Genomic DNA, 27,004 nt, shown 5'->3' on the forward strand with positions numbered 1-27,004 from the left:
GTCCATTTCCTCGTACGACTTTCTGCGCGAGAGCGCCCTCCGGCTTAGAGTATGAATGAAACATACACTGCACAGAGTGTTTAGCGCTCGGCGATGTTCATCTCGCCTTATTCTGGGTCCGAATAAAACATCAGATCATGCACAGACTATCCTGTCTCTTTGAATTTAAATCTATATTTATTCACACCGGCTCTTGAAAACCTCTATGCGAACACACTTGCCCGAAAAAGTGCGGGGGACGAATTTACGTCATATTAAAAGTGGGGGGGGACATGTCCCCCACGTAATCTACGCCCCTGAACCCAATGTTCAAGGAATAGTTAACCAAAATTAAACTGACGAGCTGCGCAAAACCACGTTCATATTCGCGCGATTTTTTGCGCAGCTTGTCAGTGAACAACGGCTCTGTGTAGTTAATGCTGCTCAATGTGAAAGCCCGCAGGTGATGGAGATTTACCGCTGATTACAGAACCGGCTTTACTGATAAGATGCGCGTTAAATATCGCATGCAATTTATCGTGCAGCCCTATATATAGCATACATAATTAATCATACTTAGAAGTTTTGAAGCATAAGACCAAGATGGTCCAAATAAAGTGGATACTGCCCCATCTTTAATACATAAGCATTGATCTTTGAAATGCTGCAGACCTTTTGCATTCACAAACAGTTATATAACACACTACGTGAAAGGTAATATTGGGGTATAATGGGGCACTTTAAATTATTATAATTTGTGTTCTGCAGAACAAAACTAGATGGGTTTGGAACAACATAAGGCTAAGTAAATGATTACAGAATTTTCTGTAACAATTCAGATTATGGAACACATTCACTTTCAGATTTGATTAAAAAGAACAATGAGACCCTGCCCCAGCCTGGGAGAGGAGCTCGCAGGTGAGCGCCTGGTGGGCAGTTACGAAAAATAACATGGGTCCATCTCATTGGTTAGATTGGTGCGGGCAGGGAGGACTAGCTTTTGGCTGCAGAAACTAGCTTTTGGTACATGGAATGTGACCTGGGAAAGGAGCTGATGTTAGTGTGGGAGGTTAGGCTACCAGCTAGATATAATTGGCCTAACAAACTTCTATGCACAGCTCTGGAACCAAATTCCTGGAAAGGGGTTGGACTCTCTCCTTCTCTGGTGTCACTCAGGGTGAGGAAACGGGGGTGGGAATATTGACCAATCCCCGACTCGATGCCATTGTCTTGGAAATTAATTATCAGTTGATTAATCAGTTATCGGCCAGTGTGGTCCAACTTAATTATACCTATTGGTAAAAATCCACTATCGGTCGACCTCTAGCTCCAATTATAGAGGGATCCCACTTCTCAGTCTGCCAGGGAAAGCCTATGTCAGAGTGCTGAAAAAAGAGATTCTGGCTGATTGTTAAACCTCAGCTGGAGGAATAACAATGTGGATTTTTGTGGATGATGTCATCCTGATGGCTTCATTGAGCCTTCAGCATTTACTTGGGCAGTTTGCTGTTGAGTGTGAACTAGTGGAAATGAGCACCTCTAAATCTGAGGCCATGGTTCTGCACAGGAAAAGGGTGGATTGGCCACTTCGGGTAGGGAGTGAGTTGCTTCCCCAAGTAAAGGAGTTCAAGTATACTGGGCTCTTGTTCACGAGTGAAGGTAGATTGGAGCATGACATTGACAGGAGGATTGATGCAGTGGCAGCAGTAATTCACGCTTATGGTGAAGAGAGAGCTAAGCCTGAAGGTGAAGCTCTTAATTTACCAGTCAATCAACATTCCAAACCTCACCTATGATCATAAGCTCTGGGTAATGACAGAAAGGACAAGATTATGGGTACCAGCAGCTGAAATGAGTTTTCTCCATAGGGTGTCTGGGATGACCCCGAGAGAAAGGGTGTAAAGCTTGGACATCCGGGAGAGACTCGGAGTAGAGCTGCTGCTTCTCCAAGTTGAAAGGAGCTAGTCGAGGTGGTTCAGGCATCTGGTACTAGTACTAGATTTCTAATGTAATTACGTATTAAATGATATTTAATATGAAACGTAGTGCAGTAAAAAAGTACAATATTATGCTTTGGAATGTTCTGAAGTAAAAGTTTTCTATATAAAAACACTTATAACTTACAGACACTTGAAAAGTACTTTTACAGCAGAGTAAAAATACGTCACTACTGTCCACCTTTGATAGTAAATAAGGTATTAGTTTGTGGTAGTTATGTTAAGGTAGGTAGGGTTAAGGGATCTAGAATATGGTCCTGCAGATAAAGGCAGAATAATGTGTGCTTTATAAGCAGGGGAACTCCCCTGTTTATAAATACTAATAAACAGCCATTATGCTAGTAACCAGTTGCTAAAAAGCAACTAGTTACTAGTGAATAGTGTTCCCTATTCTAAAGTGTTACTGAATTTTTATTTCTGGATGAGCTGTGTAAATACAGTGTATTTTCATTTACTATGAATGTGCTCTAAAACCAGTAGTACACCATAACATAAAAATTACTTCAGTCTTAACACACTCTTGGTCTTCCTGGTGTATACACTGCCTCCAGTTGCTCACATATCCACAAGCACACGAAAGACCAACAAATCCAGTCATTGCCATTCAAGCTATTCCCTGTTGAAAAGTGATACCTGTGCAGGTGCCTTCTTCATCCGTATAGCCATCAGCACAGGTGAGGCAGTTATTGGCACCAGGTCCTTTGCAACCAGAGCATCTGGTATCGCATTCTGGGATATAAAATAACGGTAACATTTTATTTTAAAGTGTCCTTGTTTGACATGTAATAATTTACAGTTACTAACCCTAAGCTAACCCTAAACCTACACTAAGCACATGTTGGAAATTAATATTACTCATTACTTATTTGTGGAATTACACCGTTACAACACCTTAAATAAAGGGTTAACAAAATAAAACAAATGTTTTTGTTAACACCGTATTTAAACAAACCTTTACAGGAGAAAGAACCATCTGTATTTAGGCAGTATTGGTTATCTTTGCACAGAGCTGGATCTTCGGTGCATTCATTGATGTCTGTAATGGAAAAACACAGGACCAATATAGGTAAAGACAAATGTATGGGCCTTAGAAATACATATAAAAATAGGCAAAAATGTATAAAGTTACATAGTTAATTTATAAAGTACTTGAATTGTCACTTAAGTTCAAAAATGCAAAAATCTTATACACATATCTTATACACGCGTGCATGTCCTGTTGCAAGAAAAAAAAACCTTTTAAATGTGGATCCACGTTATGCGAGTTAGGAATAAAATAAATAACAGTAAAATAAGCATGGCTATATTTTATAGTAGTGTATTATGATTAAGATATACAGTAAGTGTTTGTGTGTATACTATTACAAAATATAGCAATGTTTATTTAACTTATTTATTATATCTAATTTCTGGATCAGCTGTGTAAAAACAGTTTAAGGCTCTATTTACAACAAAAGTGATAATTTACTATGAATGTGCTCTAAAACCAGCAGTACACCATCACATATGGCTTCCTTCATCCACACAATCCCAGTGTTCCTGGTATATACACTGCCTCAGTTGCTCACATATCTACAAGCACAGGAAAGAGCAAAAACTCTAGTCATTGCCATTCAAGCTCTTCCCTAAAGAAAAGTGATACCTGTGCAGGTGCTTTCTTCATCCTTAAAGCCATCAGCACAGGTGAGGCAGTTACTTGCACCAGGTCCTTTGCAACCAGAGCATCTGATATCACATTCTGGGATATAAAATAAAAGTAACATTTTATTTATGCATAATTGACAGTTACTAACCATAACCCTAAACCTACAGTAAGCAAATGTTGGAAATTAATATTACTCGGTACTTATTTGTGTATGACCGTATATACCGTAATGACTGTATAAAGTATCCATCTTTAGAGATTTTGCTGTCTCAGACAGCATGCAATTGCGAATTCGGGATGTGCAAGATGTTTAATCATTTTTAAATGCAATAGGGAGTGAAAAGGAACTCAATGCGGTACTCACGCACCATCATACACCCGAAGGTGCCTCTCTCAGACAGCATGTGTTTAACCAAAACACTGCATAGTCTTCACTGAATGAATCAAATATGAACTGATTCTTTCTAAAGATTCAAAACTGATTCAGTCAAGAGCAGTATGTAATATTTTTAAAAACAAAAGTAAAATAAAAATAGCTATATCGAAATGCATTGTTGTGAAATAATTTCTCATATCATGAAATAAGATGTTGATCATATCATATGGGTTGCCAAAATAAAATTAACCTTAACACTGTATTTAAACAGACCTTTACAGGAGAAAGATCCTTCCGTGTTTAGGCAGTATTGGTTATCTTTGCATGGAGCTGGATCTTTGGTGCATTCATTGATGTCTGTAATGGAAAAACACAGGACCAATACAGGTAAAGACAAATGTATGGGCCTTAGAAATACATATCAAAATAAGCAAAAATGTATAAAGCTAGTAAGGTAATGTACAAAGTACTTGAATTGTCACTAAAGCTCACAACACAAATCATATACAGGTGCATCTCAATAAATTAGAATGTCGTGGAAAAGTTAATTTATTTCAGTAATTCAACTCAAATTGTGAAACTCGTGTATTAAATAAATTCAATGCACACAGACTGAAGTAGTTTAAGTTTACTAGTAGTTTACTAGTAGTTTACTTTTAATTGTGATGATTTTGGCTCACATTTAACAAAAACCCACCAATTCACTATCTCAACAAATTAGAATACTTCATAAGACCAATAAAAAAAACATTTTTAGTGAATTGTTGGCCTTCTGGAAAGTATGTTCATTTACTGTACATGTACTCAATACTTGGTAGGGGCTCCTTTTGCTTTAATTACTGCCTCAATTCGGCTTTGAGTTGAATTACTGAAATAAATTAACTTTTCCACGGCATTCTAATTTATTGAGATGCACCTGTATATCGTAAAAACAAACACACACACGTCCTGTTGCAAAAAGAAAAAAAAAAAAAAAACTTAAGTTAGTTAAGACTTTGGGTTGACAACTTACTTGCAGTTGCAGTTTTGGAACTGGCATGCCTTGAGCAAGCATGTTTTGGGTTAATCAGCAGCGAGTTTTAGATATACGTGATGGTAGGCAAACCCAGCTTTCTGGAATACACTCTTGGATAAAATTTTTTGTCATAGAATATTCAAAGTATGGTGTTACTAATTTAGACTGTATCATCGCCTGATGTGGCTGCAAAAGATGTGTCAGGTTAATGCAGGTGCAAGGCCAACAAAGGCCAAAGCTTTGTGATTGAAGCACCAACAGATTTTTAGAAGAACCCAGGCAGGAACCGCATGTCTTGGACTAGAAATAGCCCCTAAATAGTGGTCAGCAACCTCTAGGAGGCAGAGGAAAGCAATGGTGGTGATAGAAGTAGGACAGAAGAAGAAGATCTGATTAGAGCAGTAAACCAGCAACAGCAAGGATGTTAGATCCATCTGCTACAACCTACTAAGTCCAAGAAATCCGATTAACCACCAATTCTGGTGGTACGGGACAGAGGATAACTGTCCCCCCTGCGAGGCTCCAAGGTCAAATTCACAGCACATGTTGGCTGGCTGCAAGACTACCTTGGCGCAGGAATAGTATAGATGGAGACATGATCAGGTTCTGCATAAGATGCTAGAGATCCTTGAAGTATATGAAAACAGCCATGAGATGAAGTTAAAATACACTGATCTTGCTGTCTAGTGCAGGGAAAGTGGATGGAGGACTACCATTTACGGAGTCCCCCTTGTGGAGGTTGGGTGTAAAGGATTCATGGGAATATCAACACAGAATCTACTGAAAGACATTGAGATAGCTGGATCAGCCTTGAATACGTTTTAAAGGAAACAAAAGAAGAAGCAGATAAAGTAAGTTTCTGGCATCGATAAGAAAAAGTTATAAAACGGTGGTATCAAACTCAGCTCCTGGAGGGCCACTGTCCTGCAGAGTTAAACTGCAGGAGCTAAACTCTGCAGGACATTGGCCGTCCAGGAGCGGAGTTTGACACATAAGGGTTGAAAGTGGTTATGTCATTGTACTGCATCAGACTTGGAAAGAAGGAATGTCTGGATGGGGAGGTAAGATGGGAGTTGCAGAGGTGGCAAGGAAATGGCTCACCACCAGGAGATATTCGGAGATTAATGGGGCAAAAAAAAATAATAAAAAAGTGAAAGTTGGCTCCTGGCTGAAACCTGCAGCTGGAACAAAGGCAAATCATTTATTTATTTATTTTCCTATTCCTTCAACCAGAGAGTTCGGAGGTGCTTTTGCATTGGTATGTCAGAAAACAATACTTTGAATTAACAGATTGTGTCATAATATAATTGTGTATGAATTATTGTAAAAATGTCTCCAATAAGAAAAACACAATACCTATTAGATAAACATAGTATAGGAGTATCGAACATAAACAAACTGGTCAGAATAATGAAAGGATGACTGCAAACTATCCCTTACATAAACATCCATATCTAGACCATTAAATATTTTAGAACAGAACTATTAAAATGCATTCCCCATGTAAATTACTTAACTATATTAAAGGACTCCATGAATTTTAAAGCTTTTCCATGTGTTTTCCAGGCATTAAAATTATTATTTTTTCTTACCAATGCATGCTCCTTCTTGGTCTTTCTCCCAGCCATTCCTAAATTCTTTACAATCCTGATTGGTTCCTCCAGTGCAGCCAACACAAGACTCATGACACTCTCAAAAAACAAAAACAAAAAGTAAATAAAATGTCAAAAATGATATATAATCTCAAAATCTTACATTTTAAAAATAACTTTTTATTTTTTAGATTTTTCAAAATTCTAAAACCTTTTTCCAAATTTCAGATTTTGAAATCTATATTTTCAATGTGGTCTTAGACTTCTAGACCCCACCATATATGGATAAATATATATATTTTAGTTTTACAAATATTATAACTAGGGGGTGTACTCAAAGTGAATACCTCATTTGGAAAGGCACGGACAATAGCATAAGAAAATAATAATGAATTCTACCAAATAATTAAAATATATATATTTGTCATACACAGTCACGAGTTGTGCCTGCTGGATAACGGGAGAGCCAGGGATACTACAATATTATACATAAACTTCTAAAATCACTACGGAAAGAGTGTGTAAAGTGAATGGGTGTAAACTCTTTGAATAAAAGGAACAGCACAATTGCAAATCAAATAGCAGTGTTGGTGTCTTTCAGAAATCAGAACTTAAGTAATATGAACTAAGATACTGAATCTTGAAAATCGATGTGATCTACGTTCTGTCTCAATTTCTCTTAGAGCTGGTCCATAATTTATGTATTCTTTATTTGTTCAGATTTGTATTATGTATAGTAAACCACTGAATACTGTTCTCTAATTTACTATTTCATAAAAAGTCCTCTTATTTGAGGTTGTGGACGATTGTCCAGACATAGCTCTGTACACAAAGTTCTTCTAGAAAAATAAATATGTAAAGTAATAATAATAATAATAATAATAATTATTATTATTATTATCTTTTCCTTTGCTTAACAACATTTTTTTTTCTTTAATACAAGGCATGTCTGTCCAATTAAAACAATAAAAGAGACAAAATTACATTTAAAACAGACTTCTAATGTAATTTTATGAACTTCCAGTTAAGTCCCACCTATTTCTGGTTTTATCAGAATACAGATACAAATAATTTTGAGACTGCTACAAATACAGATATTGGCTCCACTGCACACCCCTAGTTATAACTATGAAACATATGATGCTCATCAAGCTTATTTGGTGTGTACCTTTGCACAAGGAGAATGTATCATTCCTCAGTGCACTAAAATAACCATCACTGCAGTCCAGACAAAACTCCCCTTCATATCCCTTATCACAACTGCACTTCCCATTTCCAGCCCTTGTTCCATCTCCATCACATTTGCCATTACCATGGCATGGTTTGTCAGCTCCTCCAATGCAAGCTTGAAATAATGCAAAACAAGAGACAATTTTACAAGTTTTCATAATCTCAAAATGGGGCCTTAAAGTCTGCAACAATGTGCGTACATGAATGGAAATGCTTCTAGCTATACAAACTTAAATCCATGTGTTCTAAAATCATATCACAACACCTTGTACAAAGCATATACTGTATGCATTGGATTCACAGTATTGCCATAAAGGGGTGCAACAGAAGACATTATAAGGATGGTGTTCCATCAACCAATTTTTTTAAAGCTGATTTTCAGTGGTAAGCTTCATTTACATATCGGTTTGAAAATCTGTGGTAGTCAATGTGAAATTAGTCAACATATTACAAGGGGACAGGGTGATGCAACAAAAGAGGAAAAATTCTTTTTCAATCCATTTGTGTTCCCTCACATAATGCTTGCATTCCCCCAAGAAACTTTGCATTTGTTTAAAAAAAAAAAACTTTTGTTTTTGCTAGTAAAAGTATTGCATTACCCCAATCAATTTTGGTTGCAAAAGCACTGCAATATAGTTTCCTTCATCTCAATGATTTCCATCAGCACATCCCCTTAAGGGCTCTGCAGCTTATAGCTAGCTACGTGAATCAAGTTTAATGGAACAGAGATTTGAAAGTAATTGTTTTGTCTCTCTTCAACACTGTAGTTTGTTACTGTCACAGTAATGCAAAAACACATGTTAAATATCTACAAAGGACTGTGGAATTGCAATGCTTTGGCTAAGCATTTGTATACTTATTAAAAATGTGTTAATTCAACACTTAGTACACTTACTGTTGCAGTCAGGACCAAATAAGCCTTTTGGGCAGCACACTTTGATGGTCTCTATACAAAACCACTTGAACAGATCAGGGTGTTTCGTTTTCCTGCAACAAAAATGCAAAAAAGTTAGATTTCTTTTTATTAATCCGATTAAATAGATACTTTCAACAATGCGACTGAAGCCCAAAGTATACATACATTGTCTGCGTGCCGTATTGTATCGCACAGTGTGCAAGGTGTAAATTGTGTCATCAACAGAGTCCACACAGACAGTCCTTATGCACAAATCTCCCAATTTTGGGATTGTCACATAAAATACAGGACAGCTGCTCACCCTACCCTAGTATATGGATGCTGCTGCTTTGTCTTTCAGAGCGGTATACTTATACGGGACACAACAGATGCAGTAAAAAACAGCTCATGCATGGTCAAATGAAGTATGCTCAGAAAGGCTTGCCTATTCAACAGTGCACAAGACATGACGGCACGCAGAAAAATGAAGTATACCTCAGCCTTGAGAATGAAGTCTTCAGGTATTATGGTTTAAATTCTCCATTTGAGTTCCTGACCTCTTGAACCACCACGTCTCAAAGTGTTCCTCATTTTCTTCCAACATGTGGTTGCACTCAAAACTGCTGCTGTCACACAAGCCCTCCAGTATTTCCGTCAACCTAATCTCACTAAAAAAAAACACACATTTGTGAATTGTAACCAGTCTATCCTGATAGTCTGGGTCAAGATAATTAACTACAAGAGTGCATTTCATTATTTCATTAGTGCATGCAAGTAAATATTGCTTTAAGATGTTTTATGTCAATTTATAACATTTTCTTACTTCTCACCTCAATTCATATTTGGAGAGTTTTCGCTCTTCCCATTCTGTGTTTCCACCACCAAAATTTTGCTTCGCTGTTTTTTCCAGACCCTGGCAAAAATTAATATATTAACACTCAACATATCTAAAGTGACCCTAATAAGTATTCAGACAGTTACAGTACATCACATTTAAACATACATGTCTAAATGTACTTTGCAATATGATATCAACGTAACATTTGTAAACAAGTGATGCTAGAGACTTTCTAAGAACTAACAGTTTTCTGAACCATTTGTGCATAAATAACTGGTTTCAATATTATATGTAGTTTATGTATGAAATCAGTTTCCCTCTAGTTTGCATGTGTCACATATGGACACGTTGTACTAAGGTATGACAATATTCAGACAATGTTTGCCCAGTTTTGAACGGAAAATGTATCGTTTTACCATTTTATAACTAAGAAACTTTATTTATTTATGAATTGCTTTAAAAATGCTATTTTCTTCAAGATAGATCGATAGATAAATAGAAAGATAAATAGAAACATACAGACATACCTTGTCAAAATTGTCGACTAATTGTCTGCATGTTGAGCATAATGCGTTAAAGTCCTTTGTATACACAGATCCAAGTGGTAGAAACAAAATAATACAACTCAAGCGAAAAATACTATATGAGTGTAACATGCTTTCTTGTCTAGCTCAAAGGTTGTCCAATAAGAAAACACTGTTTTTCTAGGTTGTCTTCACCCAGTTAAGATGCCCTGAATCAACATCTAGTGTCTGAAATTATGACACGTTTATTATAAAGATATGTAGATTGTCATTTTCAGAAATTTCCATGCCGCCTTCTCACCAGCTAGACATTCGGATTTCCGCGTCAGCCCATCAGTAACATTGTGTCTTTATGTAATTGGAGAGTTCTCCTGGCCATCAACGTGTGAGCCAATGAAATGCCGCCACGCACAGGACAGTCAAAAAAGATATTTGTAAGCCTACGTCACAATTCGCATGCTGTCCGAACTATCCGAGATTAGTATTTGTGTGTCCAAAATAGGCTGAATTATGAATATATGCCATTAAGTTGCAGACGATCTGTCTTTTCATAAGCACCGGAAAATTAAAACCTGAGTGATTAATAATCAACATGTTAAGAACTGCGTGCTTTTTACGCTGTAAATGATTTTAATTATTTTCTTTAATTTATATGATATGAAATAGTTAGCACTATGTATTAAACCGTGTGAAAGCTACAAACAGAAATAACAATAATGAATACAAATATAGTGAAGATCAGATGAGAAATGTTGCATTGATCTGGAAGTATGATGAGCACAAGTGATGCTGCCATACCAGAAAACTATAAATTAATACTGTGCACTATTTATTTATTTATTTGTTTTTATATTTATTTATTTTCCAGGTCTGATTCTGATTTTTGACAGGTTTTCACTTTTTTAACTGCTAGGGAATCATCAGATGACATCAACTTTAACTTTAATGATATCCATGTAAAACATGAGCAAAGCTGACACTTGTCAACACTGAACTGATTTCAACTGAATAACGACTATTTACTATTGTCTTTTTAGAGCTGCTTTACAGCAAAACTGAATTTTGTTTGCACTTTTTTTCTTGTTTGCCACTGTAAAGCTGCTTTGAAGCAGTCTGTATTTATAAAGTGCTATATGAATAAAGGTGATTTGACTTGACTTGCCTGTCCATTAAGAAACACAGGGTAGCATAAATTATATAAAATAAGGAATAAAGAATTGAGGAGTGCATATGCCAGAGGATGCACAAAACTATGCATCAAAGGGAGTCTGTGGGTAGTAAGTATGTGTTCTCATTCCTTATTTGGGCATTATTAAAATATTGTGGTAGATATGAAGGGGAAAAAAGTTCATGCATCTAAGACCTGAACAATGAAAATATTTAGTGGCTAGCCAGGTAAGACTGAGCTCAGTTCGACCCCACTGTAGATTTTCTGTACCTCAATCGGTTTGTAGCAACAGTTTTGGCACTACACAAACTGCTGTATCAAATTTGCAAGTATTCAGATTTGTTGTTCACAGCTATTCCATTACTGGAATAGCTAAACCTGTGTCCACAAACAATTTGGGTCATTTCAAACCTAATAAGGCTTGAAAACAATCAAAATAGAGGATGTGCTTGTTAATGCCATCAGAAAGCCAAGCCAATAGTCTAGCCAAATTGAAAAACTGTGCATTAAAAAGAAAAAAAAATATTTTTTTAAATAGCTGCAAGCAACGGCCATTGAGGTCCAAGCCACCAATGGCTCATACAAACGGTCAAACAATTGCCATGTAGGCTATTTCGTCAAATGTAAAATATTTTGCAAAGGCAACAATTTTCAATGAAACAGTTACAGAAACACATGCTATACATGCTAAAAAAACACATAAAAATGAATTTGTGTGTCTACTACATGTTTATTCATGTTATTTACTGCATGTTGAATCATTCAGATGGAGAAAAGATTAGATGTTGAAAGTTTTCTTATCCGGTGGCTTCCTCTGTTGGACAACATTAGTATTACAGCTTTCATCCGCGAGTTGAAACACTAGTTGGCTGCATTTTGTGCGCATACTGTACACCTTTTTTTTTTTTTTTATCGCAACAGCAGCGGCCGGGACACTTTTAAATTTAATGTGCCAGGCTTCTGGTGTACACAAACAGTCCGTTATGCAGCTTTATACTGCAAACTGGTATGTTGTTATCATGTTACTTTAATTTATTTTCATAATCATAAACACACTTTGTGTGTGGCGTCTAATACGTTTCGCACATTCACAGAAAATAGCGTACTTCTGCGTTGCAAAATAAGGTGGACAGGCAAGGCATATGAACAGAATCACACATCACCGTATCTGAGTGTCTTGAGATGATTCGTGTGTATGGAAAATGAATTTTTCGAAAAAGTAGCTGAAACAATTTATAGACAGAAGTGAAACCCAGAGCCGTTGAAAAACAAAACTTTGAATTGAATACAAAAGTGAAGTAAAAAAACAACAACAAAAAACACCACAAGTCACAGAAAACTTTCGTGGAGCCAAGCACCGCCCATGTCATAACTTTGCGTTCTGTCAATTTCCATTCTACCCATTTATTTCTTTAGCTTGAACTTTTGCGCACGCGCTGTGGCAGTACAACTAGTAATAACCAGGATCCGTATAGGACACTCTAACCTTAATTATTCATTGCATATAATAGGAAAAAGTGAGTCAGATAGCTGCAGTTACTGTGGAATAACAGAAACAGTTGAACATGTGCTCTTACATTGTGAGGCATATAATAGACAAAGAAAGCAACTTGTTGAAAAACTAAGAGATATGGAAATCAATGACATTTCAGTTATGAATATATTTCAGAATGCACAGAAACATCTAAGGGTTTATGATTTTCTTCTAAAATATCTGAGAGATACAGATTTGATTAGAAGAATTTAGTTATTTTTTATTTTTTTTTATTTTTTAATATTAGTAGTATATAAAATGTTCATTCATCGAGGCCTCACACTCCATCCCAGTAGGTGGCGGAAATGCACCTTAAGCTGGTTTGCCAACCGCCATTAAACACAAAAGAAGAAGAAGAAGAAGTACAACTAGTATAGCGAGCAATGATGGCTCGAAAGGAAGCTGTAAATGAGCGTACTCTCTTAATTGTTATCATCTGTATTGTATTTATACATTTGTTTATCTGTCCTTACACCAAAGTTGAGGAAAGTTTTAATTTACAAGCAATTCACGATGTTCTGTATCACAGATTTGATTTTGAAAAGGTAAGTGCTAAAATCTCAAAAACGATTATTACTATTTTTTAAAAATCATGTTTAACCTTAAAACAACGCATTTAACTATTTAAATTATAATGTGTTCTCTTTGTTAATCCTGTGTTTTAGTGCGTTAAACCTAAGCTAGAGATCAGATTAGATTTGCTAAGAGCTGCAGCTGTGACGTCAAAACCCGGAAGAGAGTCCCGTGGTGAATTATTAACTGCTGCAGCACTCTGTTGTAGTGCTGGTGCTTAGTGTTGTATAGCATTGAAACAACTAGACCTACATGAAGACTTAACTCCTTGTTATTACTGTTTCTCCAGTATGACCATCATGAGTTTCCTGGTGTGGTTCCACGTACGTTTCTCGGACCCCTGTTCATATCAGCACTCAGTGCAGCAATGACTTGTGTGCTTGCCCTCTTTCAAACACCAAAGTTTTACACTCAGATCCTCGGTATGTCTGAGATCACAACCTGTAGCTTTAGGCCTACATTAATCTCCTTTTATTTGTTTCAGTTTCATCTGCTTTATGTTATTCTTTGTTCCACAGTGAGAGGAGTTCTTGGACTATGTGTGATTCAGTCACTATGGCAGATGCAAAGAGAGGTCCGGAGACAGTTTGGGTCAATGGTGGCCAGTCTGTTTTGCTTTATCTGCATCACACAGTTCCATTTGATGTTTTACAGTACCAGAACCCTCCCAAATGTGTTTGCTTTGCCTTTAGGTACAGACTATATAAAGTACAAAGTATTATACAAAGTATTTTGGAGCAATATTTAAAGTTTTCTATTAGACGTTTTGTTATTTTGGCTTAGAAAACAAAGCTAAAGCAACTTGACTTGCTGACTTGCTTTATGAATCATATTCATAAAAATGTCAGTGTGTAATGGCATCTTGTTGTAGTAATACATTATTTTGTCTAACTTAAATTTGAGTTTTTCCAAATTGTGTTTTATTGAATAGTTTTGCTGGCATTCACATCTTGGTTGGGCCAGAGACACAGTGCCTTCATTTGGCTCTCCGCTTTGGCCATTATTGTGTTTCGCTCTGAATTGTGTCTCCTCTTTGGCCTGATGTTGTTGCTGTCACTCCTGAGCAGGAAACTCAATTTTCTACAGTTGCTTTACCATGCCGTACCTGCTGGTCTTTTATCTTTGGGTCAGTGATGCACAAGTGCTTGTTTTCTGTATTTTCTTAGTATTTTGTTAGCATATACTGTAATTGTCTAAAGCTAAATTTAGACTTTTCCATTTGTTCATATGTTTTGCTTCTCGTCATGCACGGACAAAGACCTTCACAGACTGAAGTGTGTTTGCTGTCTTTTGTAGGTCTCACTGTCATGGTTGACACAGTTTTCTGGAATAAGCTGCTCTGGCCTGAGGGTCAGGTACTATGGTACAACACTGTCTTGAATAAAAGCTCCAACTGGGGAATATCCTTTTGCAAAATTATTTTAAAATGCTTGTAGTTTAAAGGAAATAGTTTAGTCAAAATAAAATGTTCTGTCATTGTCTCTCATGACAATCCAAGCCCTTATGACTTCTGTGGAGCACAAAAGGAGGAACTGGTTGCTCTTTTCCAATTACAATGAATGAGCACCGGAGATTTCAAGATTTAAAAATGACACAAAAAATATTGCAAAAGTAGTCAAAAGGACTAACAGTCCATACTTTACTAGTCCATAGGACTAACAGGTTTGTGAGGAGAGTGCATTTGTGGGGGATAACAAATAATGGAAAGGGTGGAGAAAGCTGCTTATCGCCTGTACATGCTAGTTAATAAAACTGCTAACAGTGCATATAAACACAAATGCCGTTTTCTTGTCTTGAGCAACTTTCTTGCAATAAACGGTTTTGTTGTGTGCATTGTAAACTATTACTCAGTGTTTCGGGCTCAGTGGCTCTCAAGGTAATAGCTAAGGCTTTTACAGCTGAATGTGGAAGAAAAACTTGTATTCTGTTTCTGCATTCTTTTTGATGCTTAAAACAATGATCACATGAGTAAATGTGACCAGTAAACTGTTATGTTCCAAAGAAGAAAAAGAGAACTACAGATTGTAAGCAAAATGAGATTGAGTAAATGATGACAGAATTTTTTTAACTTTGGGCCAACTAAACCTTTAAAAACAATGGTAATGCATTACTATTATCATAAAAATACAGCATGATTCTGTCTCCTGTCAAAATTTTGTATCTTTCCTTGACTACTTTTGTGACTCAAACTTCCCCTTTTCTGTGGTACTTCTACTCTGCTCTCCCTCGAGCTCTTGGCAGCACAATACTATTTATTCCTCTCGGCCTGTTGGATAGACGAACAAGAAAACCGCTCATCGTAACTGTAGGCTTCATTCTGCTGTACTCCTTTCTGCCCCACAAGGAGCTCCGTTTCATCATCTACACCTTCCCTGTGTTCAACATGATTGCTGCCTGCGGCTGTTCATTTATGTAAGTTGAACATATTTTGATAGTAATGATTTGGTAGCTGTATTGAATTTTCTTGCATGAAACCCATTTTACTTCCATAATTTGGTGTATTTCAGAGTGAAACAGAATAGTGAATGAGAAAAATGTATGATAAGATTTTATTTTATCCATTTGAGTCTTTTGATGGGAAATTAAAAACTATGGGTGAACCTGAATAGGGCCAGACTGAATGAGAGTTTGCTAAAACAAAACCTTAGTTGTTAGCATTTTATAGCCTACTTGGCCAAAGTGACATGAGAGCAAAAGGGAATAAATGTAAAAAGAAGGTTACAACAGTCCCTTATGTCCTTTAGCAGCAAGCCTAATAAGACAACACTAAGGACAAAATATTAGGGATGTAACGATATTATCAATATTGTGATATCGCGATAGCAACACTGTCTCGATATTATCGTGGTCACATGGCGATATGAAACGTAGGTCTTCCGGGCAAAAAGTGTAGTTTTAAAAATATATTTAAACTTCTTATTTTAACATAAAAGGCCTTTAAAGTTGTGTTTTGGGCCATTATGCTTTGGCACAGTATTTGTCAAACAAAACGGAGCTCTTAATTTTGAACTCTCAAAGTGCATTAGATAGAATAATTTAACTTTAAAATGTACAAAATTTTTTTTTTCTTTTTTTTCCCTTTTTTTTTTTTAAATATCGCAATAAATATTGTATCGTGAGATTTTGATATCGTTACATCCCTACAAAATACCTGTGATTTTTAAATATCTTTATCACAAATCAAATCCTGCATAGAAAGCCTCATACTTGACACAATATGTCCTGTTAGCTTAAAATATAAGAACACTAGACATTTAGTTTATTTTTTGATTAGCAAAAAAGATTGAAGGGGTCATGAACAACAACTGAACTTTAGTGCAGGATTATACATTTTGCACTTAATTCTCTTTCCTGTATGTTCCATGTATTAATTTACTATAGTTAATCCACATACATACACAGATCAAATATGTAATTTGAAATCTTTCCGTCAGACTGCAGTTTCAGAAACAATTTGCAACAACAAACTTTGTAAACTTTATAAACCTCTAGAAACGTAATCTGAGATGGTGTTTCATGACCATCATGACCTGTGATTGTTGTCATATACAGTCGTTCTTTGTCACAAAGTGGTTTACTGCTTTTATGCATTAGTGAATCGAGCCAGTGACTAAATGTTCAACTACACACAGTTCCTGTTAGTCGCGTGAAAACCATCTGTTAACTATACTGTGATCATTTTATATATAGAAACAATCAAAGATAATTCTCTTTATAATCACAGGAGCAGCGCAAGTCTATCAGTAACATGATTTCTGCATTTTTGCCGAAACTCTCGTTATAATCAATGATACAGCTTACACCGCTCAACAAATCTCTTATTACACTGTGTTTTCACTATGTTAGTTATACCATGGCAACAAATGGGACAAAAAAATCTGATGTCAAAATAGATCTTGGAGTGTAAATGCAGACTGATAGACTTGCCACTTGTTCTGTATGAGTTTCTTTGTTCTTAATTTTATTACTAACTTTTCACTTGACCTTTTTAAAGCAATTTTTACTTAATTGAAAAATATTTGAAGGCTGCATGCTGTTTTAATGATTAATGCTGTTTTAATGGATTATTTACTTTTTATTATTCTATCTTCATATTTTAACTAGTTTTCAAATAGAACATTATTAAACTAGAATAAAACATTATTAAACTTAATTAAAAAAATATTGAATTGAAGTTACAATAAAATGGATGTAGAGACAGAGCTTTTGTTTTTATATTGTGATGTACATCCGAGTATAACAGATTATTGAAAAAAGAAAAACTTTTGGATGGGGAATTCTATGCATCGGTTGTTGATTGGTTAAGATTGGTCAGATTGATTTTAAATGTGCCCATTGAACTCAAAAGTGGAGGAAAATGAAGTTTGCAGGTGGAGAATTCCTGCATACGTTTTCTCTGAAAAGCCCTTTTATTATATTTTGATTAAACATTACAAGGTCAAATGTTTTTAAGTAAAAGAATCTGAAATACATGACCCTAATTTCTGAAATACATGAACCTTGTTTTGTGTGGATGTACTGTATTATTTGTCAGTGCTTCTGAATTTCAGTAAATGATGGGCAGTTTTAGTTAACACAACCCCTAGTTATGCTGGCTAACTTTACTTGATTTTATAGATACGGCTATTCATTTTGCTCTAATTGGTCCTGCAATCCTATAGATAATTTTAATGCACTTTAGTATCAGATTGGTCTATCAAAATAATACAAAATCTTGCAAATGAGTTGTTCATATATGTTTTACCCAAAGGGTTTTATATTTTTTAGACTAGTTGACTACAAAATTTAGTTTAAAGGGGAGATAGAATGCCCATTTTCCGCAAGTTTTTTGATTCTTTAGGGTCTTCATGAAATGTCTGTAACATACTTTAGTTAAAATTGTTTAATCAAACAACACCGTTTTTACTTTGTCAAAAACAGCTGTGTTCACAGCGACCCATTGGTGCAATTCTTTTTTTTTTTTCTTCTTTCCTTGTCCATGTGGCTAAAAATCAAATCTAATACATTCAAACAGACCAATCAGCAGATTAAAGCTGTACTAAATGTGTTAAAATTTGCAAAATTGGTACCGTTTTGGTATGGAACAGGTGGTTTTAACAGGAAAACAGTGTCTTTGTTAATTTTTCATCCCTACAATATTTCATGTTAACAGATATTTTTAGATAGTTTTACTTTTCTCTTCTTTTTTGTTACAGTTTGAAGAATTACCACAAGTCATGGATGTATAAAATTGGCTCCATAGCTATGGTTGGACATTTGATGCTAAATGGAGTATACACAAGTATTTCTCTTTATGTTTCCCATCACAACTACCCAGGAGGGAAAGCAATGCAGGAGCTACATAGAATAATTCCAGCAACAGCAGGTATATTGCTTGTTTAGTTTTGAATTATTATTGAAAAATGAAAGCAATCTGATTAAGTTGCATACTTCTCACACAGATGTGTCATTACACATCGACGTACTTGCTGCACAGACGGGAGTCTCACGTTTTCTGGAGCTAAATAGTAACTGGAGGTGTGTGACCAATCAATTATCAAAGACAATGCTATACATGTGCAATATTGGTGATTTGTCTGAATGTTTTTCTTTAATTTCCTAGATATGACAAGAAGGAGAATTTGACTCTTGAAGATGCAGTTATAAAAACATATTCACACCTGTTAATGGAAGCAAATGCAACTAAAATATCTCTGCTCAAAGACTCTCACAAACCTTTGGTCTTCTTCTCAGGATACCAAAACCTCGTATTTGAGATGTTCCAATTTCCACCTATCAAAATCAAGCTAAACAACAAGCTTGTGCTGCTAGAAAGACACTCAAATAATGAACCCAGATAGTGAAAGCCTGAACTGAAATTGTTACAATAATAATTGAATAAAATATTCCATATGCAAAGACAAGGACAAATAAATGCTTACAGAAGTGGTTCTCTGAATTCTTTTGATGGTCTGTTTTACTGACAGGGGAGACGTCCTGAGTTAAGGTGTTTGAATAGCATGGTAATTTGCTCGCTGCTTCCTTTTGTAAGCAATGTAAACATGCTATTACTATGCCTCCCAGTATGCTTTGCATGAGTGATAACTGTGGTTTCAGACTTTAATGGCATTTAAAGTCATCGTTTGTCGTTCCAAACCTGTATGACTTTCTTTTGCAGAATACAAAAGATATTTTTAAGCTGGTAACCAAACCGTTTTGTTGAGCGTTGACTTCCATTGAATGGACAAAAATTATGTTGTTCCACAGAAAAATGAAAGTCTTACAGTTGTGGAATGACATATGGGTGAGATTATACCATCCCTTTAATCGTACATATAAAAAACTAAATCCAACCATTTTTCCAAAAAGATTGTGCTATGTAGTCATCTAAACATCTCTGGCTGAAGGAAGAGGAACACCCAGGACAGATGGCCTATCCATCACATCCTTTTTTCAGAATTGCAATCAGTATACTAAGGTTCAGCAAAACATCAAATACCACTAGTCCTATGGCAACTATAGTCTTTGTATAGCTATGTCCTCTGTATACAACTAGCCCTATTAATACCTATACCTCTTTCCCCACATTTTCTCAGTTTGGATTAGAATTAGATATAGATTTAGCAAAATAATCCAGATTTGGAAAATATAGAATGCATAAGGGGACAATAATTAAAAACATTAACAAGACCAAGATCTGAAACAGGAAATTTAAAAGCAACGTGGTTTCAAAGTGTAAAATTTTATTTACAAATTACCACATAAAATGAAATAAAACAACTAATTGTTCCAGTCTCAATTATTTCTGTCAAATTATATTTTGGAAATTTATAAAATGTACAGTACATTTCCTTAATGTCCCATAATTTAAGGAAAAAAAAAAAAACGATTTGTGCTTGACAAATTAAAAAAAAAAGTGTTTAACCTGAAAGTACAGCATTACGTACATTTTGACAGATACAAACAAAATAATCATCAGCAAAAATAAAAATAATCCTAATTCTAACAGTACCACGAACCACAAAAATCACAGAATTAAATAAAATACATTTAAAACAGCTCTCAGTCACAGCATTTATTTTGGGTCATGTATTTATATAAAAACAGTATTCAGCATGTAGTATCAATTTTATAAAATCATTTAAATCAGAAGACTATGACTTGCTTTGCACATCAGTTAATATTTACAGCATGTTGACCTGAAGTAGTTTGTATAAGGCACAAGGAGAGAGAAGACAAAGATAAAATAAAATTTATAAAAGGAAAGTACAGCAACAAACAATAACTACCCCTATAGCTAGCTAACCCTCCCTCCCTGAAAACACTTTTCACCAGAAATAAGACTCCAGTTATCAAGTGTACTTAACAGTAGTACTCAAGCAATCTTTTATTCAATTAAATATCATCCAAATGCTGTGTATTGAAGAATATGAACCTCAGTAAAATGAATTGTTTAGTTAGGCCTTCTCAGAAAAGTTACTTGAGTGGTCCTAGGTTGAGGTTCATGAGAATCTAAGAAACAGCCTTGCAAATATAAATACGCAATCATCAGTACTGAAAATATATCAAAGGAAGGTTGACCTTTAAAAAAAGAAGTCCTTCAAGATTTTCTAGCAATGGCCGGGACTGATTCAGGGCACAGTTGACACTTGATGTGCTAAAAAGTGTGTCTGCTGGTACAATACTGGGTGGACAACCCACATAGCGTACAGCTACTTTGGCAAGTTCAGGCCATAGTAACTTCTTTAGGTTCCAATAATCCAGAGGATCACAACTCTGGTCAAGAATGTCTTCCTCCAAATACTCCAGCACTGCAAGCTCCAATGATTTTGGTCTATCCTCCTGCTTGATTTTCTGTCTAATGTCATCCATAAGAGCCCAGAGGTTTTCTTTGTTTGAGGCCAAGCTGTTTGATGAAGTTGGTATTTCACTGCATCCGTTTGACAGTGGTGGTTTAGTCTCCACAGAGTTAGATGCAGACACCTCAAGCTCTTGTATGAGGTCATGCTTACACTGCTCTGCTTCTTCCTCAGTAAAAAGGGAGGTCTTATACCTCGGGTCCAACATGGTTGCCCATATGTACCTGGGGTCATGAAGTGTAGGTGACATTTTAGTCACCATTGCTTCCTTTAAAGACTTGAGCATATTGTCAATACCCATGGTCTCATCAAAAAGCATATCTATTTTTCGGTTGAGTATGTGAATGAGTGGAATGACCTGACCTAGTGTTGCTGTGCGATTGCTCATCTCCCTGCAGGCTACCTCGAAAGGCTTGAGGGCATTGCAGACTGACTGCATGACTTCCCACTGGTCACAGCTTATCAGTTCCCTGAAATTGCACTCTATTGACATCTCATCAATGGCTTTCTTTTGCTCTACTAATCGCTCAAGCATAAAATATGATGTTTTCCACTTAGAGGGAACATCCTGAACCAGCTGGTTTTCAGGTAACTGATAAGTTTTTTGCAGCTCTGCCAACTTCTCCTTTGCTTTAGCAGAACGATGCACTCTCTCACAGATTTTCCGAGCAATACTAAGCAAGTTCTGAACCATCCTCTGACTTTTTATGGCTTCGTTAACAATGAGGTCTATGCTATGAACAAAACACTGTATGGTGGTGTGATCACTGCTCTCTAGTATGCTTCCAATAGTTTGATTATCTGTTACAGTAAATCCAATTTTAAGGCCTGAGGAACCAATCCAGGTGTCCCAAAGGTATTCAAGCTGCTTCTGTATGTTCAGCACATTGTAGTCACAGTCAATTGAAGAAACACCAAGGAGGGCTGAGCAGTGGAAATCTTGCCCCTGAGGCAGAACTTGAGACTCAAATGTTACCCAATGGGCTGTAAGAATCAAGTACTCTTGAGTTTGGCTGCTCACCCAAACACTTGTCGTGAAATGAATGATTCCACCTTCAGCCTCCTCGAGGTGGGTCAGAACTACTTCTTTCACGCTTCCATACATTTCTGGGATTGCAGTGCTGGTAAAGTAGGATGAGGAAGGTAGAGAATACTGTGGCTGGAGGTATTCCAGTAGTCGGTTCAGGCCAACATTTTCCACTACATTTGATGGCTGAAGATCCAGTGCAAGCATTTCAGCAATGAGTTTGGTGATTTTTTTGGCAGCTGGGTGGCATTCATTGAACTTCTCTGCATTCTCCTCATAAGTAGAAATGTCCATGAGCTCCTGCTTAACTTGAATTTCAGCAGATGACACATCACTTGAGATATTACTATTATTTTCAAGCACATGCCCATGAAATCTCTGCATGTGCCTAAATAAGCAACTAGTGCCTAAATTGGTTGTCTTTTTGCCTCTGCTAATTGTGCGGCTACAGTGCAAACAGACCACCTTTGTTGGGTCCACAGAGGAAATAGAAAAGTGATTCCATAGCTTTGAAGTCTTTTTGCTGAAAACAGGCAGGGTGTGGTGTTTGTTCTCAGCAGCACGGCTGTCCGTTGCATTTATTGTCATGTTGTCCTCTGCAACAGGAGTACAAAGGGGAGACTGAGGGGATGAAACTTTGTCATTTGTGCTTTTTTGGGTTTTGAGAACATCAGGATGCCGTCGCATCAAATGTCTCATTAAACAGCTTGTGCCAAAGTCCCCTCGTTTACCACGGCTTATAACACAGGGACAATACCGACACAAAGCTTTGAGTTGGTCAACAGGAGAGACAATGAAATGATGCCATACTTCTGATTTCACCCGTTTCATTATTTTTTTGTTTTGTTGAAAAACTGAGCTCTGATCTTGGGATATGCTGTGCCCCTCACCGTGTTCCTCTGGCGAGGATGACAGAGGTATATTTTCCCCTTTCAGTCTAAAAGATGCATCAAGTGAGGACTCTTGTCCAGATTTATATGTAGAATCATTTGCATCATCCTCAAGAGTCATGTGCTCACTGTCATCATTGGGCACTTCGTCTGATATGGCATCAGAGCGATGTGAGGTACAGAGGAATTCCTTTTTGACCTCTGTGGAGTCTTGTGTGTGCGAGAGCAATGTTGGTGGAGTGGTGTAAGGTGGAGGAATGCTTGAGCCCTGTCCATTTTCTTCAATGACTATGTCTCGATGGGCCCGCCACATGTGGCGAATAAGGCAGCTCGTCCCCAAGTCTTTCCCATTTTTGCCACGACTGAATTCATTCATGCAGTGAATACACACTGCTTTCGAGCTGTCAGCAGGGGATAAATAAAAGTGTTTCCACACTGCTGAGCGCCGCCGGGAACTTGAGCTCTTAGGGGCTGATCCAGGGCATTCACTCCCCAAGTCCGTGGCATCATCATTATGGTTGTTTAAGGAATGTGGGGATGGAACCACACTAGAGTCACTCTTGATGCTTTTTTCTGTTTTTGGTTTGACCTTTTGTAAAGAGTCTTTGGACACTATGTCTGTGGCCTCAGCTAGAATGGAGGACAGTGGAGTATGGCTGTCTGTAGGGGGCTTGATGCATACAGACAAGTCTCCATTGTTTGGTGATATATTGGGAGGTATTAAAGATGAATTACTGGACAAATTATTTACAGAGTCACTGTCTTGCAGAAGAACAGTGGGGTGAGCCCTTCGCACATGCCTCATTAAACAACTAGTACTGAGATCTTTCTCATTTTTACCCCGGCTGAACTCTTTCATACAGTACATACAGATTGCTTTGGTACTATCACGTGGTGATATGAAAAAATGGTTCCAAGCAGGGGATTTTTTTCTAGGGTTAAGGGGACTTCTTACGGATGATAGAAGGCTTTGTGTGACAGCATCCATTGCAACATCATACAGAGTACTTGAGTACCCACTGAACAAGCTACCATAATCATCATCATAACCTCTGGTGGCAAAGGGGCCGAAGGCCCCATCAAATGATAACTTTTCATCATCCTGAGCGATTTCACCCATTACATTTGGTTCTGCTTTGATACATACACTTGTTTCAATTTCTGAATTATTTATTTCAATGTTCTGGCTCTTATTTGAAATAGTTGGAGATGTTTGAGAGTCATGCTTTTCACAACTTTCTGCTGTTGAATCCTCTTTTGAAAGCCCATCGACCTCAGAAGATCTATCTTCCTCTGTGCCTTCAAATGACAAAGACACCAAAGAGGAATCTTTTGCCAGTGTCTCAGAGGGACAAGTGTGGGGTTCTGCTTCCAATACCTCTTGAGGAGTAATTCTGTATGATTTAAACACATAACCATCTTTCCCTTCTATTTTTAAACAGGTTCCTTTGGCCTCTATTCTCTTGTTATCTTTGGAGACATTATGCTTGTGGCTAATATCCTCAGTCTTCTGTGAGAGGCCGTCTTCTCCATCCATTATCGCATAAAGAATTTCTGCAGGGAAAGAAAACCTTCTCTATTCAAAGCAGCTTTTTAAGTGTTCAAGTGTCATGGGTGTGGCTCTTTCTTCCATCCAGATGTTTACTTTAACATGTTATATCTGAGTCCAGATGCAACAGATATGTTCATTTGTAGAACCTGAAAAATTAGATGGGAGATAGAAGAACATTAAGATAATTAAAAATACAATTAACAGTTTAAAGGAATCAAAGTTCATTGCAACTGGATGTGTGATTAAAAATGTTATATACACACTGACACGTATAACTCAGAGCCACTTTTTATAAGACATTATTTTAAACTCATTATTGTTATTAGTAATAAAATTATTATTGTAGTTTATCTGTCTGAATCAGTCTGACTATTTAAATGAATGAAATCACTAACTGACCTGAACTGCAAGTTATCATTATTTTCAGAGATATCTGTCTTGAAAAGTAGTTTTGTGTATTTATGGTTTGTAAAACTAACTCTCTGCTAAGCCTTGCTTTTATACTAACCACCTTCAAACGGTCACCAAAAAGGTGTTCAGGATACCATGGAAGACTATCCAAAATGTAAACAAGAACAACTTTTTGTTGGCAACAAATCGCTGGATATTTCACTGGTTAGATACTGAAAAATGATATTATTAGGGGCCAAGCACCGAAGGTGCGATGGCACCTATTGTATTTGTTGGCGTTATTATTCTGCTTCTTCTTCTGCCGCAAGTCTATGGCAGCCCATAGAACCGCTTGCGGGAAAGTTGTGAAATTTGGCACACTGATAGAGGACAGTCTCAACATTAACCACAGCAAGTTTGGAGTCTCTAACTCCAACTCTCTAGCGCCACCACTTGTCCAAATTTTAAATTTCTTTATGCTAATAACTTGTGAACCATAAGTCACAAAAGGAAAATTATTTTTTTCCTCTGAATCCTTCATTCATGCCGAGTCGAATGAACACCAAAATTAAAAAATTGCAAGGTTTAGTTTATTCGCTATTTTTAATTGTTCGTAAAACCTACTTTTTCGAACTCGTCCTAGACGGTTTGTCTGATTTTCACCCAAATTGGCCCAGATCATCTTCAGTCCATGCTGGCAAAAAGTTATGGAATTCAAGTTGATTTGTCCAACTGTTCTCGAATAATGCACGAAGGAATTCTACAAAAAGCACGTAAAAATGGATGTGAGGCTATATCTCCGCAACGGTTTGGCGTATTGAGACCAAACTTGGTGTGTGTTATAACAAGCATGACCTGAGACTACCTGCAGTGTTTCGGCACAGTGCGCCCTAGTGGTCAGGAGATATAAAAAAATGCATATTTTTGCTTATAACTTATGAATAGTTTGGCTAAAAATAACAAAACTGGTCTCTTTAGATTCGGTGGAGCATGCCGAGTCAAACCATACCAAATTTTTCCATGTCTGCCATTTTGGGCATCAGCCATTTTGAATTTTGTCAAAAAATGCTATATTTTAGGAACGCTTAGACTTTGTTATTATGAAAATCGGTATGCATCTTCGGCACCATGCCCTGATGGTACTCAAAAAGTTTGGGCGCAGCGCCACCTTGTGGTCAAAAGTTATAAAGCAATTTAGTCATGCTGAGAACATCGATACCAATTTTGCCATAATTGGCTGAACTTCCTGTCCGCCATTTTGATTCATGTTGAAAACATACTTTTTCGAACTCCTCCTAGACCGTTAGTCCAATTTTCACCAAATTTGACTCGGATCATCTTCAGACCAGGCTGGCAAAAAGTTATGGATTTTGTGTCGATATACGAAACGGTTATCGTTTAGCACATCAACGAATTTGCTGGAAAGATGCCAAAATGCATCTGAGGCTGTATCGCTGCGAAACTTTGACATTTGCACCAAACTTTGTATGTGCCATTGTCACCTCACACTGACCCCATCACATCAATTTGGTAACAGCGCCACCTATTGGTCAAGAGTAATAAACCATTCATTAACCATTAATAATTACATTCATAAAAATGCTAATAACTTTTGATTGCATTAGCCTATTGCTTATGCCTACAACATAGATATCAAATATGCCAGAGTAAACTGAACTTCCTGTCCGCCATTTTGATTTATATTGAAAACCTACTTTTTTTAACTCCTCGCCACTTGTTGGTCCAAATTTCACCAAAATCGAGTCAGATGATCTTCAGACTGTGCTGACAAAGAGTTATGGATTTCGTGTCGATAAACGAAACCGTTTTTGTACAGTGCCACTACAAATTTTAGGCATATAGCCAAACTGCATCTGAGGCTGTATCTCTGCAAATATTTGACATATTGACACCAAACTTTGTATGTGCCATTGTCACCTC

General features: G+C 36.8%; 3 protein-coding genes across 5 annotated transcripts in view; 1 reads left to right on the plus strand and 2 right to left on the minus strand.

The window, feature by feature from the left end:
• The window catches only part of creld2 (cysteine-rich with EGF-like domains 2), an 11,353-nt gene extending 920 nt beyond the window's left edge, over positions 1–10,433 (minus strand). The window contains exons 1-10 of one of the 3 annotated variants that reach the window (XM_016500606.1): positions 10,095–10,433; positions 9,560–9,642; positions 9,287–9,397; positions 8,730–8,821; positions 7,773–7,949; positions 6,605–6,703; positions 4,271–4,354; positions 3,619–3,714; positions 2,929–3,012; positions 2,622–2,705 (exon numbers count right to left, since the gene is read on the minus strand). In XM_016500606.1, the coding sequence (XP_016356092.1) occupies positions 2,622–2,705; positions 2,929–3,012; positions 3,619–3,714; positions 4,271–4,354; positions 6,605–6,703; positions 7,773–7,949; positions 8,730–8,821; positions 9,287–9,397; positions 9,560–9,642; positions 10,095–10,223 (1,039 nt within the window). In that variant the 5' untranslated portion in view covers positions 10,224–10,433. Of the gene's footprint in view, positions 1–2,609; positions 2,706–2,928; positions 3,013–3,618; positions 3,715–4,270; positions 4,355–6,604; positions 6,704–7,772; positions 7,950–8,729; positions 8,822–9,286; positions 9,398–9,559; positions 9,643–10,094 lie in introns of all 3 variants that reach the window. The other 2 variants (XM_016500605.1, XM_016500607.1) reach the window with 2 other exon arrangements.
• Positions 10,434–13,144: 2,711 nt separating this feature from the next.
• Positions 13,145–19,468, plus strand: alg12 (ALG12 alpha-1,6-mannosyltransferase). The gene is made up of 9 exons (XM_016500608.1): positions 13,145–13,338; positions 13,656–13,788; positions 13,885–14,058; positions 14,298–14,492; positions 14,663–14,766; positions 15,555–15,778; positions 18,562–18,731; positions 18,808–18,883; positions 18,969–19,468. Exons 1-9 carry the CDS (start codon positions 13,177–13,179, stop codon positions 19,204–19,206), a joined length of 1,476 nt encoding a protein of 491 aa, XP_016356094.1. The 5' UTR covers positions 13,145–13,176; the 3' UTR covers positions 19,207–19,468.
• A 763-nt stretch (positions 19,469–20,231) lies between these two features.
• Positions 20,232–27,004, minus strand: part of zbed4 (zinc finger, BED-type containing 4) — an 8,816-nt gene continuing 2,043 nt past the window's right edge. The window contains exon 2 of the mRNA XM_016500609.1: positions 20,232–24,819. Within this exon, the coding sequence (XP_016356095.1) occupies positions 20,894–24,658 (3,765 nt within the window). The 5' untranslated portion in view covers positions 24,659–24,819 and the 3' untranslated portion in view covers positions 20,232–20,893. The remainder of the gene's footprint in view (positions 24,820–27,004) is intronic.

Source organism: Sinocyclocheilus anshuiensis, unplaced genomic scaffold (assembly GCF_001515605.1).
Source record: "Sinocyclocheilus anshuiensis isolate Anshui unplaced genomic scaffold, SAMN03320099.WGS_v1.1 scaffold1019, whole genome shotgun sequence".
NCBI classification, from domain to species: Eukaryota; Metazoa; Chordata; class Actinopteri; order Cypriniformes; family Cyprinidae; genus Sinocyclocheilus; species Sinocyclocheilus anshuiensis.

Excerpts from the sequence above, each read along its gene's own strand:
- alg12 (XM_016500608.1), top strand. The coding sequence starts at position 13,177 with ATGATGGCTCGAAAGGAAGCTGTAAATGAGCGTACTCTCTTAATTGTT. Across the intron at positions 13,339-13,655 it reads ACAGATTTGATTTTGAAAAG|TATGACCATCATGAGTTTCC; the intron begins GTAAGTGCTAAA and ends CTGTTTCTCCAG. Across the intron at positions 14,767-15,554 it reads ATAAAAGCTCCAACTGGGGA|ACTTCCCCTTTTCTGTGGTA; the intron begins ATATCCTTTTGC and ends TTTGTGACTCAA.